The sequence below is a fragment of the Thermobia domestica genome, chromosome 1 (assembly GCF_964235325.1).
Source record: "Thermobia domestica chromosome 1, izTheDome1.hap1.1, whole genome shotgun sequence".
Classification (NCBI taxonomy): Eukaryota; Metazoa; Arthropoda; class Insecta; order Zygentoma; family Lepismatidae; genus Thermobia; species Thermobia domestica.
The window spans coordinates 230,153,258-230,173,409 of NC_137454.1; the positions used below are offsets into that span (position 1 = coordinate 230,153,258).

The 20,152-nt window shown below is 35.0% G+C and overlaps 1 protein-coding gene across 2 annotated transcripts in view; it reads right to left on the minus strand.

Moving 5' to 3' along the window:
- Nucleotides 1-14,980: 14,980 nt before the first annotated feature.
- Nucleotides 14,981-20,152, minus strand: part of LOC145694550 (uncharacterized) — a 78,680-nt gene continuing 73,508 nt past the window's right edge. For both annotated transcript variants that reach the window (XM_081770901.1, XM_081770893.1), the window contains one exon: nucleotides 14,981-15,770. In XM_081770901.1, coding sequence (XP_081627027.1) covers nucleotides 15,729-15,770 — 42 coding nt within the window. In that variant the 3' untranslated portion in view covers nucleotides 14,981-15,728. The remainder of the gene's footprint in view (nucleotides 15,771-20,152) is intronic.

Here is a 20,152-nt window from a genome sequence, read left to right on the forward strand (position 1 = left end):
ATTCAAGTTACCCTGAAGTGTGCCGCAAGTTGAAAAAGGTTGGGAAACGCTGAAATAAGGATACGTTACTAAGTAGTTTAATAACAAATTATGAAGAAATCTCGAGTAAAAGATGCCGCGAAATTAAAAAACTTTAACAAGTGCAACTGGAATCTATGTTGCCAGGCCCATACTATTTGTGATTGTGGGCATTTCTACGTGAGAGTTTATCTTATTAAACCGGTTTATCGGTCGTCATTTGTAGTCCATAGGATTAGTATGGAGCTAGATGGAATTCAGAATGCTCCAATTATAATAATATCCATTTTCAACTTTACTCCCCACCTTTTCCTCCACCCAAAGCTCCTCATAGGAAAGAGTAACCAAACACTTTTCTATTTTTAACGCTGATTTTTCTTTTTCTCGTTTCTTCTTATTCCATCCTTCCTTAATCTTTTCATTTCTGATCTCCACCCTTTGGCTACGTGCCTGATATGTGGATCACAATGTGTAATGCATTTGCATACACATTAAGAGCAGTGGGGCTTCAAAATTGTGATATGACCAAAAAAATTTTCTGGATCCTCCTCTAATCAGAGTAATATTTAATGTTCAAATTCAAAATCTAGCTAAGCAAAACATTCAATTATCAAAAGTAACAAAACAATAACAGAAAATGTAGTAAAAATAGAGTAATACACAAAGTATGTACATACAACAAACTTACAAAAAGTAATACAAAAAGTAATTCAACTAAAAGTAATACAAAGTAATACAAAAAGTACGTACATAAAACATTGGTTACGTTTTAGTTGAAAAGGCGAGATGCATGTGCACATTCTTCGACATTTCTTGCTTTCCCGCTAGGATTGTCTGTAGCGCTGTGACGCTTCAATTTTATCCACATTGTTGCATATTTTTCGGCATTAAACAAACGCAAAGGTGGACCATTTATAGATACAAAAAGGAGCTTGCTAAGTGTTACAAGCTACATACGATTTCTCAGATCATTCCATGTTTGATTCATAGCACTAAGCCCACGTTCACATTCTGCAGTTGATATCGGTATTACTTCCACAGCTTTTTAAAGTTTCTGAAGAGCTGGAGGCATATAAGAAGGATTGTTCTTGTACAAACGAAATTCTTTCACTACGAAGGAAACACCATTCACTGACTGTTTCAACAATTGGGATAACCGAGTGATGGCATTGTCTCCGAAGAATAGTAGTTCATTTTGATCAACAGGCCAAGAAGTAGGGTTTAACACTGGAGCATCAACGAAACTATTTATTTGGAAAACGGGAGTGTATGTTGTCTAAAAGGGATTGAAGAAATCTCAATCGGAAAGTGTTAAATTTTGTTCTATCACTAGCAGTAGGCTTAGTGATGGACACTCCTTTGAATGTGTTTCTTTGCTATAATGCATTAAGAGCATTTCTTGATCTCGGGGGATCAACAGTTTTTAACGCGCAAATTGATTGATATACCAAATCGATTTCCCGTTTGGCTTCAACTGCAGATGCACTTCTGTTCTGCAAATAGAGCGAAAGACTCTTCAAAATTTCAAGAACATCACAGAGTAATATAAATTCCCTGATTAATAACCAAGAGCCTTATGCAGAGTCGTTTTGAAGTTTGATTAAAGCCATACTACGGATTTGACTAAAGTATGGTTATCAAAATTGTATTCGGAGTCTCTGATTAGGACGTAGTATTTGACGAAGTTAATCACATGTGATTAATTAATCTAAAGCAGAGGCTAATCTTATATCCACGTATTAGGCGTGCGACACAACATTTCGTATTTCATGTATTTTCATTTTTACAGACTACGCATGCGCTGACCTACTTTTCCGTAGTTGCCACATTTATTTTCCACCCGATGCATTGGGGTTATATAAGTTAGTCATACCCAAATCAACTTTTTAGTTGTATTCAAAGTAGACTCTGAATACCAAAAAGTGCACCTGCCTTAGTAAAGAGTTAGTATGCTAGTAACTAGACTGAGACTAACACTCGATTTACGAATTCTCTCTGAATACCGCCCCAACTGTTTTGCTAAACCCTCGAATTTCGATCTCTCACGTACCGGACGGGATGTATCTTTACTACATCTAGTCAAAAGACTACACAATCCAATGTAACTTTCCCTCAGTGACAGCACAGTTGAATGAATATGCAATCCAACGTACTCCGAACACACTATCTAATTTCAGAATATTTATTAATAGTTCGTCTGATAATTGTTTAAGTAGTTTCTGGTTTCTTGGGCTATGAGAAAACACTGAATATGAAACATCCATAAATGCTTGCATGTAATACACATCAGAGGCAAATTTAATCTCATCTTGAACTGTAAGCTCAAGTTTACGATTCATACAGTGAACCATAATTAAGTCGTTGTTCAAGAGTTTACGTAATCTTATTGTAACAACCATGCATCACTGCCGCGCCGTCTGTTGCCAAGCCAACAAGGTGATTCTTCAGAACGTTTTCCGTTATGCCATGGTTAGATAAAGTCTCTAACAAGCTTCCTAATATAGCTTATGCTGTAGTGTTGTCAAGTTCGACAATTTCAAAAAAAAAAAAATATTACACGCAACACCTTCAAAAACTACACGAAAATAAATTATCATATGAAATTTATTAGATGTTGACGTGCTCTCATCAATTAAAATACTAAAATTTTCTCCTGACTCCACAATAAACTTAGCAAGACTTTTTTTCATCTCCTCAGCAATAAACATTATCATGTTTTTGCACGCATGATCTCAATTCAACTAAAGAAGAATGTGTCAAGAAAGACAAATTTTCTTTAGCAATCATGTATGCAGTACACATGAGTGTTGCTGTTGTTCTAAATTTTTCCCTTCATTTTGGAGTTGCCATAGACTCGTGCTTTTTTGTGTGGATTCCTCAATGTTCTGTTTCTTCCGTTATCCATTATGTCCATGCACTTGAGGTGGGACTTACATCTTCCATGATCACCAATTTTGTCATTAAGTTTCTTGGGATTAGTTGCAGAAACACCGTCTATAAACGAATAGTCGATACGTACGCGTTCCATACTATCTACTTTAAGAGATCGAATTTCACTTCACACGGAACAAATAACTAATTTCATTTTGTTTATTGCCAACCACGGTCTGCTCTTCTTAGAGTTATTAAAACGAGATAATTCAACACAACCATCTACATTTGCACTACTCTCGTTTCCCGACTCTGTTAAAACGATACTATTAGCATCACATTTAGCACGTTTTTCTGCTGATGGGACTTTTATATCGGTATTCACTTCATCAAAAAGTTTTACCTTACCCGATAAACTACCTTCATTTGCTGTTGTATTTGACGGTCTCTGTTCCTGTTGTTTCGTACTGCTAGCATAAAATGACAATATAGTTCGTTGTTTCTCCATTATGACGGCTAAACGTAAATGGCACTACAGACACGCACACAAATGTTCTAAAATAATATATACGCATAGGTTTATGATTTAATTATATATATATATATATATATATATATATATATATATATATATATATATATATATATATGTGTGTGTGTGTGTGTGTGTGTGTGTGTGTTATGTAATCAAAAGTATCCGGACACCCCCCAAAACATACGTTTTTCATATTAGGTGCGTTGTGCTGCCACCTACTGCCAGGTACTCATTATCAGCGAATTCAGTCATTAGACATCGTGAGAAACCAGAATGGGGCGCTCCGCGGAACTTACGGACTTCGAATGTGTCAGGTGATTGGGTGTCATTTGTGTCAGAAGTCTGTAGGCCAGATTTCCACACTCCTAAACATTCCTAGGTCCACTGTGTCTGATGTGATAGTGAAGTGGAAACGTGAAGGGACACGTATAGCACAAAATCGTACAGGATTACCTCGTCTGTTGACTGACAGAGACCGCCGACAGTTGAAGAGGGTCGTAAAGTGTAATAGGCAGACATCTATCCAGACCATCACACAGGAATTCCAAACTGCGCCAGGATTCACTCCAAGTACTATGACAGTTAGGCATGAGGTGAGAAAACTTGGATTTCATGGTCGAACGGCTGCTCATAAGCCACACATCACGCAGGTAAATGCCAAACGACGCCTCGCTTGGTGTAAGGAGCGTAAAGATTGGACGATTGAACAGTGGGAAAACTCCTGGTATTCAATCCAATCTGCTCTCCTTCTTCTCACCTCTCCTTGTCTAAGGCTGTTGTTGGTGTAATATACTCTCTATTCAGACGAAAAAATAATAAACCATGTTTACAAGCTTTATAGCTTTAAAACTGTCTCTTTAATTCTTTTTTTCTGAAACGTGTTTTTAGAGCCTGAATTTAAAAAAAATGTCACAAAATGTTCCCATAACTTCATAAACGCCTTTATTTACCGGTATATTCTTTCCCTTCTTCAAAGATTGCACATCACATCAAGCTAGGAAGATGCTTCTTGTAAAATTTATGAAAATTGTCAATCATGGCAGGAGGTTTTGTGCTTTCCAAAGTCGTAATGCGGGCGCAAAGCTCTAAAAACTACTGACAGAAATGAGTGTTATTCAATGATTAATTTTTTCCCAGTGATTGCAAGCAAATGTTCCAGTGACATCATTTGGGATAGGACAAGAGGGTGTCATTTTCCCTCTCCCGTGAGTTTGATAAACACATATTGTTTGATGAAAAATACTTTAACCTTCCCAGTGGATTTGTACAGTATATTGTACATCGAACTTAGATATGCTTTAGGGACTTATTGATTTAGTTGAGATAAAATTATAATTATTGGTCAACAACATTTATTTTGGACCCTTAAGGCACTTTATAACGAAAAATTTAAAAATATATACATCTACACATATTTTTCAAAATGTACAGTACACTATAATGCACATTTTTCCTGTAGCATTTGTATATAGTACACATAAAATGATCAATTTCAGTACACTGTACTAAATTTTCGAGTATGAAAAAGTTTATTATAAAAGATCTCTTTTGTGGTTACGCAACATAAGAAATCACTTTTTGTGGAATTCATAGAAACAATTTCTTTTTTGGTTTAGACACAAATGTACTTGGTATTTTTGACAAAGAAAGTGAGACCTGAATTTTCCGTATGTCTGATATTTGCAACGGGTTGGTTGATCCCGACCACCATGAGTAGGAAGATAGTCTACTTTGTTCACTTTTACACTTCGTCAGTGAACTTTGTGGTGGACAAACACCGTGTGCCTGGATTTTCTCGCGGTTCACCCGTTTCCTCCCATTTACATTCGACCATTCCCTCCATTTCTCATCATCATCGTCTCCTTTAACCTAGCCGGCATAATTATGGGATGTAAAACTGAAAGATTTATTTTTTTAAATTTTTACCTACGTTGCAACCAGGGGCGGATCCAGGATCGACTTTTGGGGGGGGGGCGCTGGGTTGTTATACTGCTACTTTTAAAGGCTCCAAACTTTGGGATGGATTATATATATATATATATATATATATATATAATAAGAAATTTTCCTCTTCTGGGGGCGGGGGCGATCGCCCCTGGTTGCAACCAGAATCCACTGCACAGAATAGACTTTCTCCACGGGACTATGGTGAAATATTCAGTACGCTATACATGGCTTTCGTCAAATACGTTTTAACGCAAATAAAAATAATATGAGTATTATTTGGCACAGTGTTTCTTTCAGGAATAATGTTCCGGGGGCACACTTAGTATTCCGGGGGGCACTGCTGACAATATTCTATTTATTATTATATTATAAACTATTATTTTGGTCAGCTCCGGGAGGGGAGCACTCTCAGAGACCCGGGGCACAGTGCCCCCCCAAAAAAAACAGGTCTGGAAGAAACACTGATTTGGCATATAACATTAAAAATTAGTCTTCTGCAATACACAAACGAGCAATTATTTATGTTTATTATCCCTGTTTACTCAGTAGAAACAGTTTTAAAACACAAGGAAAGCAGTGCCACCTTAGTAGTTCAATGATTGACCAGCAAGCAGTATTGCCACACTTGGTACAATTGTACCAAATTCAGCCCTTTTTGTCATTAATCGGCCCGTTGGTACCACGCTGGCATTTTCAGCCCTTTTTGTGAAAAAGGTAGTACAATTCTACTCGATTCAGCACCATTTAACATATACTTGTCAACTTGTCACATTTTCAAAAGTGTCAGTAAAACTTTTCCTACATCTCACGTTACTCATACCATTGTGACTTAAAATTATTAATAATGTGTTGTGATGTCTTTCAGGGAAGGTTCTAGGACTTGGACCGGTTTTACATTTCTACAAATGTCAGTTTACTTACCTTATATTCTCCTTACAGTCTATTATCCTCCTTCGGTCTTCAAATAAGCGAGAATAAGATGGATAATTATACTTTATTATTTTATATTAACGTACTGTTTACACACGAACTCGGAGATGATTGATTTGTTCCTCGTTTTATATATATTCATATATTGCCAGAATGCCGTTTTGGTTTATTTCACTTTGAAATAAAGGCGCGTTTGATTTTCTTACAATACATACTGAAGATGATAACCGTTTTCCCAGTGGCGGATCTAGCCGGGGGCCTAGCCCCCTACTTTTTTAGGTGACAAAAATAATTTAAGCTATTACATATATTTATGAAAAATTATAGTAAGCTCATGATATAACTACTTATCATAGCCTGGGTTCTGCCTGGCCCCCGTTTTACCTTCTACCTACGTAGATCCGCCACTGCGTTTTCCCTTTTAATTTGTGGCCTCTTTTATATTTCCTACATGTAGAAAAGTTTCATTTACTTACATGGTTTTTCGAGGCCCTACTTTTTGGATGTGTTTGAAAAGTAATTTTTAAAAAGAGTAGTTTCTTGATTTGTACTCTTGGAAGAGGGGGGAAAAGTGTTCTAGAATTTCACCTCTTTTAGTTTCGTGTTATAGAGCCATGTATTACACTGGTATAAAATAATGAATTCAGCCCTTTTTGTTCCAATTTGGTACTATTTTTCAGCCCGCTCCATAGCTAAGACTGTGGCAACACTGCCAGCAAGTAGCAACACTGTCTGTGTACAATTTTCCAACACCAAACACTGCAATTCAATGACCACAAATGCATTTGAATGATGGATGGTTTTCATTGTTTAAAAAAAATAGTTGAAAACTATGTACAGTATACTATACATTTTCCTGCAATGAGATAAAAAGAAAACGTAAATTTGACACGGAGAAGGTTAAAACGCTCATATAAAAAGTAAATCTTATGTCGGCGGAGAATCCTCCCCCCTCCCGTATAAAATCCACAATGACGTTGCTTTTAACAACAAATCTATAGAGTTACGCCAGCATATTGCTCGAGACCCAAGGCATAGTGGATAACATTGAGGGAGAGAGAGAGAGAGATTCAAATATGGAGACAGAGATAGATGATTTACATGTGCAAGTTTGGAATTGGAGAAAAAATGATCGGAGAGCATCCATATTATGACGAAATTTGTGATTTTGTGAAACAGAAGAAGGAAAGTTTCCGAACTACCAGGATCGCATTAGGCAGTTGTCGAATTAAGGTAAAGAACTCTGTTTAGATCTTAAGATCTGATGGATTAATAATTTAAAAATCTTCAGCTTCCGGACCAGGAACCTCTTACCTATTGAACCATGACTTTATCCATTCAGAAACGAAGAACCAGGGTGCGAATTGGCGGGGGGGATGCCAGGGATTTCCCCCCCTGACAAAAATCTTTCCCACCCTGGAGAAGAAAAATTTTATCCCTGGCAGGGATAACTTTCCCCCCTCTGGAGTATTTTTAAATGGACATAAAGATAAGATAGAAAAAGGGAACAATTCTTACTTTGCGTAGCTAACCTAAATATTACTTGAGTGAAAATTTATGAAAGATCTCACATCTTAACTGTTTTGTACTTGTTAGTATATATATATATATATATATATATATATATATATATATATATATATATATATATATATATATATATATATGGGGGAGGACTGGGTGCGCATATGGGTGAAATTCATCCCCCCCTGGGAAAATTTTTCAATTCGCACACTGCGAAGAACTCTATGCAGTCATTCATATACTATTCAGTTATTCATATCTAGGTTCGAAGAGATTAATAGTGACACTAGAGATGAGTGCTCCTCGTTTTTTTTTTTTTCAGCCATGCATAAACGGAAAATGGTTTTAACACTACATTTTTCTTTTTAAGTATGATTTTTTAAGAAAATATCCTTCAATTTTATTTTTTAATTATTTTCTACTTCTCAGTTGTAATTACACATATTTTCTATTTATATTTTATTCTATGTTATACATTCATTATTTACATTTTATGTATTATACATTTGAAGAGCAGCTTATGACAATTCAGAGCAGAAGGAACATACACAGGATGTAGGCCTTAGCTCCACTCCCGAAATCACTACTTTTCAGTAAATTTTACCTAACTTTAGAGATGATATTAGACATTTAGTACAGTATGTCCTCATATTGAATTTGAAACCCTTTAAAAGCTTTCGATTCCTGAAATAAATTCTTGCCTACGCCCCTTGCAAAGCAGTGACGATTTTAAGGAGTGATCAGGCGGTAATGCCTCCCTGGAGCAACGACAGTTCCCCCAGAAGTCATATTTCTGATAATTCCCGATGTGATAGGGCCTACCAGTATTTGTGCATTACCACATTTCAGTCACTCCAAACGAATTGTTCTGAAACCTTCACTGCTTCTCCCCTCTGACCTCACATGGCAGTCGGGCCGACCTTTGACATATACCACATCTGGAATATTACCGCTTATGTCAGTGACCCCGAAAACTGCATTCGACACAAATATGGGATGTTTTCGATTCGTTTGTCTGTCACCTATCACTCTGATCTCCATGCCAACCAAGGTTTAACTTGGACTTAAGTAGCAACGGCAGTGTCGCTATTCATCTTTGCGATCCCGAAAACTATGAATTCCACACCAACATCTTTCGTATTCTATTACTTTACATGTCACATCTTCCCGTCTTCGGAATGTTTCAGTGTTTAACCTCCCCCCCCCCCAGTATATTTTTCAGATAGTAAGTTATACCTATACTAAATTCGTTTGAAATTTCTCCAAGAGACCATGTTGCATAATACAGTCCACTATACGTTTTTTCTGAGTTAAAAATTTCTAAAGGTACATAAATATATTACAGTCGCAATGGAATATTGTATTACCACCCGACTGTCGCCGTTGTGCAGAACTTTATCATGATATGACGTAGGAGAGTTAAATTAAGTTTTTAAGATTTAATAGCAAAATCAAAACATCTCAAGTTAAAGAAGAGCATATAATAACAAATCTCATATTTACAAATAATTTCGGCTTAAACTAACTGTGACTACATTTAATTCAAAATTGAGCTTCTGAAATGCATACTATGAGCGAAGCTAAAAGAAAAAAAATCAATAAGAACGGTCGGGATTCGAACCTAGGACCATCCACATAGGAGTCCCTTGCACTAACCATTCATCTAATACATAATGATTAAACGCGCTATTTTTAAGTTATAGGTTCGAATCCAAGTGACATACTCATGCTCATTTCCACGTTTTTTTTTTTTTTTTTGTGTGTGTGTGTGTGAACGACACTTTTCTTTTCGGAAGTCTAACATGTTTGCGACGATTTGTTTCATTTTCTACTAGAACTTCCTAAAAGGGGATTTATGTGAGTATTTGGCACTACTTTATCAGACGGTTCTATCAAATATAACTCAATTAACACAGTAGTAACAAATTTTTACTGCCTTAAGAAGTATTCCTGAACAAAGGGAAGTTCATTAAGTTCTCTGTAACTAAGCTACAAGAGGTCAACGGCGCACACACCGAGTCAACTTTTGGAATATTCCATACTATTATTTTCTCAATGTAGTTAAGAAAAAGTATATGAATGACTGTGTAGAGTTCTCCATGGCTGAATGAATAATATCATGGTTCGATAGCTAAGAGGTTCGTGGTTCGAAGCCCGTCTTGTGAGCTGAAGATTCTTTAAAGTTCTTAATTCCTCATATCTTAAGATCATTCTTTCCCTTCGCAATCATCTGATGCTCTAAACAGAGTTTACCTTAATTCCAAACCTACCTGATGTGATCCTCCCAGTTCGGAAACTTTCCTTCTTCTAAGAATTGAAGATTTCCTGGTGGCGAATATTATAAAGAAAGATATCAGAATGAATACGACCAATCAGCGTCAAGCTATAAACCGTCCAATCGGAGACACGGATTCTTAACCCCACCACTTACCTCTCCTATATATAATACACACGAACTGGTCTCAGTATAAGCGCCCTGAAGACGAGAACGATGTCAGTTTCTGAAACGTCGGCTCTATCGTCGGACTTCACCTGGCTGATATCCCAAGAACATCTCTATAATTTCCTTCTTGTTTCACAAAATCACATATTTCGTCATAATATGGGTGCTGTCAGACCATAGGCGGAGCTATGGGGAGCAGTGTTCCCAAACTTTTTGACAAAAAAATAAAATTGCCACCTATAAGAACCTTCAATTCTCATTTGTATTTACCATGCCCTCAGCAGACAAAAGGTCTGCCCCCAGGAGACAATTCCTAACTCCGCCCGTGTGTCAGATCATTTTTCTCCAATTCTAAACTTGCATATGTAATCATTCCTCTCTGTCTCCATATCTGAATCTCTCTCTCTCTCAATGTCGTCCATTATGAATGCACATGGTTTGGGTTCAAACATTCGACTCTTGAAACCAGATGTAAACACTATAGTAATATGCTATCATAACTCTGTAGGCTTGTTACTAAAAGCAGCGATTTGTAGATTTTTTTTTGGGGGGGGGGGGAGAGATTCTCCACTGACATAATAGTATAAATTTCTATATCAGTATTTTACTATACATTTGATCAAACAATGTGTTTATCACACTCAATGGAGGGGGAATTACACCCTCCTATCCTGTCTAAATTACGCCCCTGGAACATTTGCTTGCACTTACTGGGAAACAAAATGAAACTAATCCTTGAATAACACTCATTTCTGTCAGTAATTTTTACAGCTTTGCGCCCGCATTACACACTTTGGAAAGCACAAAACCTACTGACGTGATAAGACAGTTTCCATAAATTTCTCAAGGAGCAGCTTCCTAGCTTGATGTAATATATAGTCTTTGAAGAAGGGAAAGAACGCAAATCAAGGCGTTTATGAAGCTATGGAAACATTTTGTGACACTTTTTTTTTATTAAGGCTCGAAAAGGGCATTTGAGAAGAAACGAATAAGAGATGGCTTTAGAGCTACAAAGCTTGTAAACATGGTTCCTGTTTTTCCGTCTGAATGGAAAGAGTATATTATGCACACAGACTGCTTTAGACGAGAGAGGTAGTAGTAGGAGTTGGATTGAATACCAGAATTAGTTAGTCGCTCGAGAAGTGTGTTTCTGAATGCGTAAGCACAGAGCGCAAGAGTTTGTTAGTAATTTGGACTTAAACTTTTTGTAGCATTTTCTAAGCTGCGAACTGTACTGATATTATTAATAATCCACATTTAGGACGTCCACGAACGGCCGTTCCAGAGATGGTGGATTATATCCACGATTTGGTTTTGGAAGACCGCGGACTAACTGTGGTTGATTTAGGTGAGGCCAGAGGACTATCGATTGAATCAGTACATGAGATCGTAACTAATGAATCACATATGAACAAGTTACTGAGAAGATGGGTGCTACATGCGTTAAATTGGATCAAAAACTCATTCGAATGAAACTCTCCGAACATTTTAATCGTTTAAAATACTGGAAATGACTTTGTGCGTCATTTATAACTATGGATGAAACTTGTGTTTACCACTATGATCCTGAGTTCTCACAGTAGACGGTTGTTCAGCTCCAAAGCAGCCAAAGTAGTCAAAGGTTACTGCATCGATTTTTTGTAATACAAAAGACATTTTGTTAATTAATTATCTTCAAACCAGTAAAACAATAAGAGAAGAGTATTACGCAAACCTTTTGGAGCAATTAAATGCGAAACTTCTGCAGAAAAAATTTCGTTTATCGAAAAGAAAAATCATTTTTCATACACAATAAGCCAGTTCAAAAGTTATTCTCGTAATGGTCATCAAATTGAAGGAGTTACACTATGAGGAAGTATTCATTATATTTACAACATTTGTTTTCTTTGACTTTTATCTGCTAAAAATAAAAAGTCCTACGTCGTAGGTGTTTTGAAGAAAGTTATAGCACTGTAAGTAAGTTATTTACAGGTCTTATTTAAAATCACTAAAGACACAGGGTAAATGAATTGGAAAATCGATGAACAAAATGTATTAATTTTAAAGAAGAAAAATTTATTGTATCTCATTGATTCATGTTATTTCATTGTTAGGCTAAAGCTTCTAAATAACCTGGTATTACTGGAGCAAATTTGAGTGGGACTTACCTGTTCCATCGCAACATTCTGGAATTGATTATTAATTTGGACCGGTCTGATTCTCCTGGTAGTCATTGGGTCGCGATCTATATCGATGAAAATAAACATACCTACAATTCTTTGGCGTAATGTGTGCCAAAATTAATTAACTAGTTCTTACAATTGATTTTAAAGTATATTTTGTGAAAACTGTGCAAGTCGGAGATAACTATGTAACATGTGCATATTTTCTATTATTTATTTCTGTAGCACATCATATGTGGTTATTCATTTGAAAATTGTCTGGCATATATTGTATGAAATTAGTAGTCAGTGATAAGTTTGTCTGTAGTTTACTATCTTTCTTTTCTAACCATTTCATTGTTTTGTTGCTAACACTTTTTAATAAATATTCTTTATACGCCCAATGTACTTTGTTTCTTAAATGAAACCCATATCGAAAGAAGTTTATTACATTAAAAAAAACACCGAACTTGATGTCGTTAGTAAGGCCTGTGGATCTCTTATGTTTCTACCAATCAGTCAGTTGATGTGCATTTCGATATGCACACGTCGACTTTGTTTCTATATAATTATGAAATGAACAAGTTTCATTACAACCATTACTTTGTAATTCCGCTAATGATGGACATTTTGTTTTCAGATCCACATCATTTGCTAAAAATTTTCTTAATTCAAATTGATTTTTCGGAACCTTTAAATATAAACACCAGATGCACACAAATCATATACCATATTACGAATATGTGATTCGAAATTTTCAGTCTTAGTATTTCACGGTAAACGATGGAAATGTTTTGTAAGCAAATCAACTTGTTTATGACAAATTACTGGTAAATCGCTAAATTCACATGGTAAATTTTCTAAAACAATGCATATTTGATGTATCACTATATGCAGTAAGACAAAACTTACCATCACAAATTCTTTCGGGGTAATCTTAAACCCCTGAACATCTACAATATACATTCTATGGCAGACTGAAATTTCAAATGAACGTTCCATGGCAACTGTAACAAGCTGTTCAATAAATGAAGTACTTTTTTTTAACACATTCATCGCCACGTGTATCAGAAATGGACATGATGACATTGGACATGACTGCAATATTTTAATTATTAATATTAAAAATAATTTTTATGTTTGCTAGATAATAATGTGGTTACATTGAGTGGAAGTGTATTCACATCATATGCGTTTAAAAAAAAAAAAATGACAGTGAGTATTTGTGTGTTTCGATATTACGTGTGAACAATAGCTCTTCTCGCTGGTCTAGTGGCTAGTGCGGGTATTTGGTGTACAGGAGTTCCGAGTTCGGTTTCCGATGAGGAAACACAAAAATTTGAAAGCACTACAGTAATTCGAATTAGGCCCATGTCTCGAATAGCCTCAGTGCTGACAAGAGACACTAAATTTCAACAAACAACTAATGTGAGTATACAGGGTGATTTTTTAAAAACACAGATTTCATTTGGATCTAGAATTTGTAACTGTAGTCCGATTTTCATGCAGTTTGTGGTAAGTGATCAAGGAAGGATGGGAGATTTATGAGACTACGTTTACTTGTTTAAATTCATCCTGCGTAATATCAGCCACGCCTCAAGAAAAATAGCAAATATTCATCAGTGTACCTTAGAATTGAAATGAGGTTTTGAATTTTTGAAACGAACAGTGAGAATACAAATTAAATTTTCGTGGTAACACCCATAAATTACATGTTAAATAGCTATAGCTGGTTTCTTGCGATAAACAACGGAGAGATTCCTTGGGCGACGTAAGAAGTCAATAACTGACATCTTCCACAACACCTGCCTGGGTGTCCGATGCCTACCTGTCTCACTCAGAAGCGATCCTGTTTATTCCAATTTATTCACTAGCAACCATTATTATGATCCTGTCTGGGGCAAAGCGTGAAGCAAATTTGTTTCTAAAAGCCTTTTGCGTAACAACAACAGATTCCGTTCTCCAAAAGCTTATAAAAATAAACTCACGTTGCTTCAAAGAATGAGCTGCTATTTTCATGGTACCCTGATCATACTCACATAGTAGCACAGAACTGTACAGCACAATTCCCAATACAACGACCAAGTTTTCTGTTTCTTATTGACCTTGGCGAGGTTGCAATCTTACGAAGAAAACTCAATTCTCCATATCGCACCACACCTTATTTCCATTGTAAGATACACTGGCAAATATTTGCTGCTTCTCTTGAGAAGTGCCTGATATTACCCAGAATGAATTTAAACCAGTAAACATAGTTTCATAAATCTCCCATCCTTCCTTGATCATTTGATATAAACCGCATGAAAATTGGACTTGAGTTAGAAATTCTAGACCGAAATGAAATCCGTGAGTTTAAAAAAAAAATCACTCTGTATAAGCTCTTTAGTGAAAACTGGAAACATGTTATTTACGAAGTTTAATTAAATACTTCAAGCGTTACGTTACAATATGTTTTTACGATCAAAATGACCTGGTACATACGTACATGCTAAAGAGTAAATCGGCTACGAATTTAATAGGGATAAACAATAAGGAAGCAAGTGAAGCCAGTTTTATCATTAAAACACCTACTTTAATTTAAAAAATCAACATATTTATTTTTCCTGTCTCTGGACGGACATTTTACATTCGTGCATAATTTGAGTTTATTGCATATTTTATTAATTAAAAAAAAAAAAAAAAAATACTTGCACTGGCAGTATACTAATACATTGAATATATGTATATAAAAGTTCCTTTGAAATAAGGAGAAATGCACGATTACAATAAGATAACGCATTTGACTAGACGTCAAGCAAGTCATCATATATAAACAGGAATGGCTATCACAGAAATTCAATGACATGGACAAAAAATATGTATATATATATTTACAGGTAGTTTTCGTCTTTCAAACAGGAGTATCAAATGCAATACGTAAATATAATAATTATGGTAACAGTAATAATAATATTTTTCAGTATAACTTACTGAAAAAAAATGCAGGTAAGCAACCAATCTTTTTAACTCTTTGGTATGGACTCAATTACAAAAACAATGAAAAATCTGCCATTAGCAGCGTGATGGTTATCGTTTCGGGAACGTACATTGTCAAAATATTCCTCCTTTATATGTATGCAATATATTTATATATTTTTATTTCTTTTATTTATTCAAATCGTTTAAATTAAGGGAAGTTTCATATAATAAAATCGCAGTCATTTAATGTGCTGCTTCTAGTATTCACAACCATATAACAATATAATCCAACAGGCAACAATTCCATGCAGTAATTATTAACCATTTTTCCTTTCCAATCATTTATGCTGAGAGACACGTTTTATTTTTCTCTGTTTCGTTTCTTCCTTACCATTCGCTGATTCTGAAACGACAGAAACAAAAGATAAGATCTATATAACATTATTTCTGAACAACTAATTAAATTTTAGAATTTTCTGAAAATGTTGTGGTATCAAATTTTACCAAGAAGATACGGTTTGAGTGTGAGTGTATTATTACAATAAATTACTACAAGTTTGAAAACGCAATTTGAAAGATATTTAAAAAAAAATTAAAGTGTAAAAGTTAGGTTACTATGCCTCATTAATCATAGTGTATACTGTCATCTTGCTACTGTTATAAATACTTTATGGGTGTATTTTAGTATCAGTTTCACCCTAACAGGTGAGGTATTAGTGAGGCTATTTTCGTTAATTTTCTCAAGCACGCATGAAGATTGACCATTAAACAGGTAATTTTGCTCAGGTCAATGAGATCTATCATTTGGTACGTATATATATATATATATATATATATATATATATATATATATATATATATATATATATATATATATGTATATATAATCTTCGGACATTCTTTTTTTCTTCATATACCTATAGAATTTAACTATTGCTCATATTATACTATAGTTAGGGGCACGAGTTTTTCGCACTAAGAATTTGAAAATTTCCCCTTTCGTTTTTTTATATTTCGCGTTTTGTCGCATTATCCAAATGAAGTTTTGCATTTTGTATCTCTTGTGCAAAAGATGTCCCTGACGCTTTTACAATTGTTGCTTTTATTCATAGATCACTACAGAAATAAACCATTAATTACCTAAAAACAAAATACATAGAATATTTCACTTGACATTGTAAGTTTCACTTATAGAAAATTATATTTTTTTAATCAAGCTGAAGGGAAAGCAATAACTAAAGTTATTATGAATAGGAAAGTTTTGCTGTCTTCTGAAAACATATAGGCACAAGTTACATTTAAGCATTAAACATAAGCATGTTACATGTTTCCACATTTTCTTCCTTCATTGTTGTACGTTTGTCACTTATCACCAGTTCACGCCACTGGCTAGCTAATTGAAACGGCTTCTCCCCATCCAGCTGCGATTGTGATGGCTAAGGCGCAACATGTTCTCTGTAGCCGTGTCAGAATCACCTAAAATGCACCGTTTATGCCACGCACTACAGTTCCGTCAGCGGAAAACTGGCGTTTTTAAATTAATGAAAACGTATTTTTAAAATTTCGCGTTTTATCGCGTATCGGAAACCAAACAAAATACACACAGAATACCAAAAAACACCAAGAAACGGAAAATTACTTAATTCTGGCGCATTTTGTTTTATCGTGCATTGCGAAAAACTCGTGCCTTTCGCTTATGGGAATGCTTATAAATATATACAGAAAAATTATACATCTTTAAAAAAATATACATATCTTATATTAAAAATTCCCGACCAAATTAAACTGACATTATTTACGTGAGTTTTCCTTCTAATACAGTTATTGAAATTAATAGAAAAAAATAGAAAGAAATTATTTTATTCAGAATGTTTGCACTCAAATTCCGACAGGGGGTCATGGTGACTCAGTGGTAAAACAATCATCTTTAATATAATGACTCTGAAGTTTGATTCCAGATTGTTGAGTAATCGTCAGTTGTGAAATAATTTTAATTGTTACATTGTTATAATTTTATATTGAATCTATCTATCTATATAAATAAAAATGAAAGTGACTATACACGTGACTTAATAGCTCGCAAGCCATCCGACCGATCTCAATCAAATTTTCAACATAGATGAGGTTCGGGCCTGAGATAGTTATTATCACTTTACTTTGATGGTGCAACTTTGGGGGGAGGGAGGAGATGAAATATATAAAAATGATCGAAAATGACCGATATTAGTGTCGAATCCGTAGTTTTCGGGATCGCTGAAATCAACAGTGATACTTCCGCTGCCGTTTAAATCTGAATTCAGCCTTGCAACGTGAGGAGGGGGATATATAAAAATGATCGAAAATGTCCGATATAAGTGTCGAATCCATAGTTTTCGTGGTCGCTGAGACGAACAGTGACACTTCCAATGCCGTTTAAATCCAAATTCAGACTCCATTAGTATTCCTAAGGGGGAATGATGGCATGTAAAAATAATTGAAAATGACCGATATTAGTGTCGAATTCATAGTTTTCGGGGTCCGTAAGTTGATTGGTGATAGTTTTGATGCCCTTTATGTCCAAAATGAAATGTATTCTTCCCATACGAAGAACGAGCATTCCGCCAATATATGATAATCAAATATTATTTGTTGCACTTGAAGAAAACACGAAATTTTATTTGAAAATGTGTCAGTTATAACCAGACACATAAGGCAGAGAAAAAGTTTTATACGGTAATAGAAGCAACTGAAATAATATTCGGTGATAGCACCTTAAACGGAGAGGAAAATCTGAAATTACGTGAAGTTTGGAACACTATTACAATAGAAAATGTGAAGAAAAAGACAAAAAGCAAAATAATTTTAAAAATAACAATTAAGGAAATGGTTAATATTATAAATTTGAATTAAACTGAAAATGATAGTAACTTTTGCTGGTTATACATTGAAATATGAAATATAAACTTGATGAAAACCAATTCTGGTTTTCCAATTCTCAGCAGGAAGCGCAGCAGATCAAGTGCAGATATGAACTAGGAGAGGAAAGTACTAAGACTTTGGAGATCTGAAAGGCAGAGTTATCAACAGTGTAAATGTTTTTGAAAGCACTTTGATAATAGTATTGACATTGTTCTCTATAAGTTTTAACAATATTGAGTTTTCATTGTTATCAATTAATTTCCAACTGTTAGCTGAAAAATTGTATATATTTTTCTTTTCCTTTGTATGTATAATTTTAATTGATTCATTTTATAATTTTAAATATTTAAGATTTCACTGTTTCATAATTTTATTTACATATTCAATGGAATGCAACAAAAATACAACACTTAGTCAAATTCTACATTATTTTAACACTGTAATATAGTAAAAGAGATTCATCATTCTATGGTTCCCGATGTCTAATAGAATCAATTCTCCAACAGGATATAAGCTTGCACATGGATTCTGAAGTAAAAGATTGCTCTTCCACTTGGTCACTGCTAGTTGGATCTGAATTACCCGAATTTAGTACCAGAGCAAAGCAATCCACATGGGAAGAACCTATCTTTAAATCACACTTCTCCTTTTTGCTACGGTCTTCAGACAGCCTAGAAGACAAGGCTAGAATAATTGCTGCATCATCCATAGAAGAAGGAGCTTGGCTTAAAGCTTTACCTTCGTCCCCCCTAGGCCTTCATCTCAGTAATGAGAGTTTTCGAATAGCTGTTGCGTTACGGTTGAGAGCAAATATATGTGAACCTCATAAACAGGGCCCGGATCTTGTTGACAAGTCAACTTTCTTCTGTTCCGCATAGGAGAAGGCAAGTTCAAGTAAAAACGTTATCCATCAACTCTAGGTTCTAAGAATACAGTTTTTTAGGATCAACTTTTGTTCTCTTTTTGCTGTTTTTAAATTTCAGGTCATTTTTTAATATTTTAAGGTAACTTTTAGGTCACTTATGGTCTTTTTATTCTTTTTTCCTACATAAGCAAATCTTTAAATGAACACGGTTTACGGATGTGGAAAAGACGAACTTGAATAATCTCTTTTCTTACTTCCTGACTATTGGAGTGGAAAAACTGCATTCTTAACAAGCTAATGAAAACTAAACTGTAGCTGGTTAACGAAAGGCGGGGGTTGGTAGGTGGCCAAACAGATAGTTTTGGGTTATTGACCACAATGAATGTTATCACGTGAATAACTAAAAATGCATTAGAAGGCGTACAAGGGCTTTAAACGTGTTTTTATCTATTATTTTCCTGTAGTCTAAACTTGCTAAATTTTATTGTTTATGAGTGCTTCCTAGTTTCAACTCGGGAGTGTACTGACGGTTTCAATACTTACAATGCCGTACAATGGACTGATCAATGGACATAAGTGATAAATGGGCTGCAACTAACTGAAACAAAACTTTTTGAATATGAGTGAGAAATGTTAATTGAAAATCCAATGGATATTAAAAAATGTCAATGTTTAATGAAATAAAAGTTTGAGAAAGCGTAATTTTAAGGCCAATTTCTTGTGATTTTAGGGTCATTTTACAGGAATTTTAGTGTCATTTTATAGGTCACTTTTTAAAAATTTTTAGGTCAACAAGATCCGGGCCCTGCTCATAAATGTCAGTCATGTAAGAATCCAGTAGATAAAAAAGGACTGCATTGACTGTCTTGCATAAAAAGTACAGGTAGATATCCCCGACACTCGAATGTCAATGACATTATAATGAGAGCACTCATTTCAGCAGGTATACCGGCAATAAGGGAGCCAAATGGATGTAGTAGAACTGATGGTAAAAGACCAGATGGGATGACCTTAATACCTTG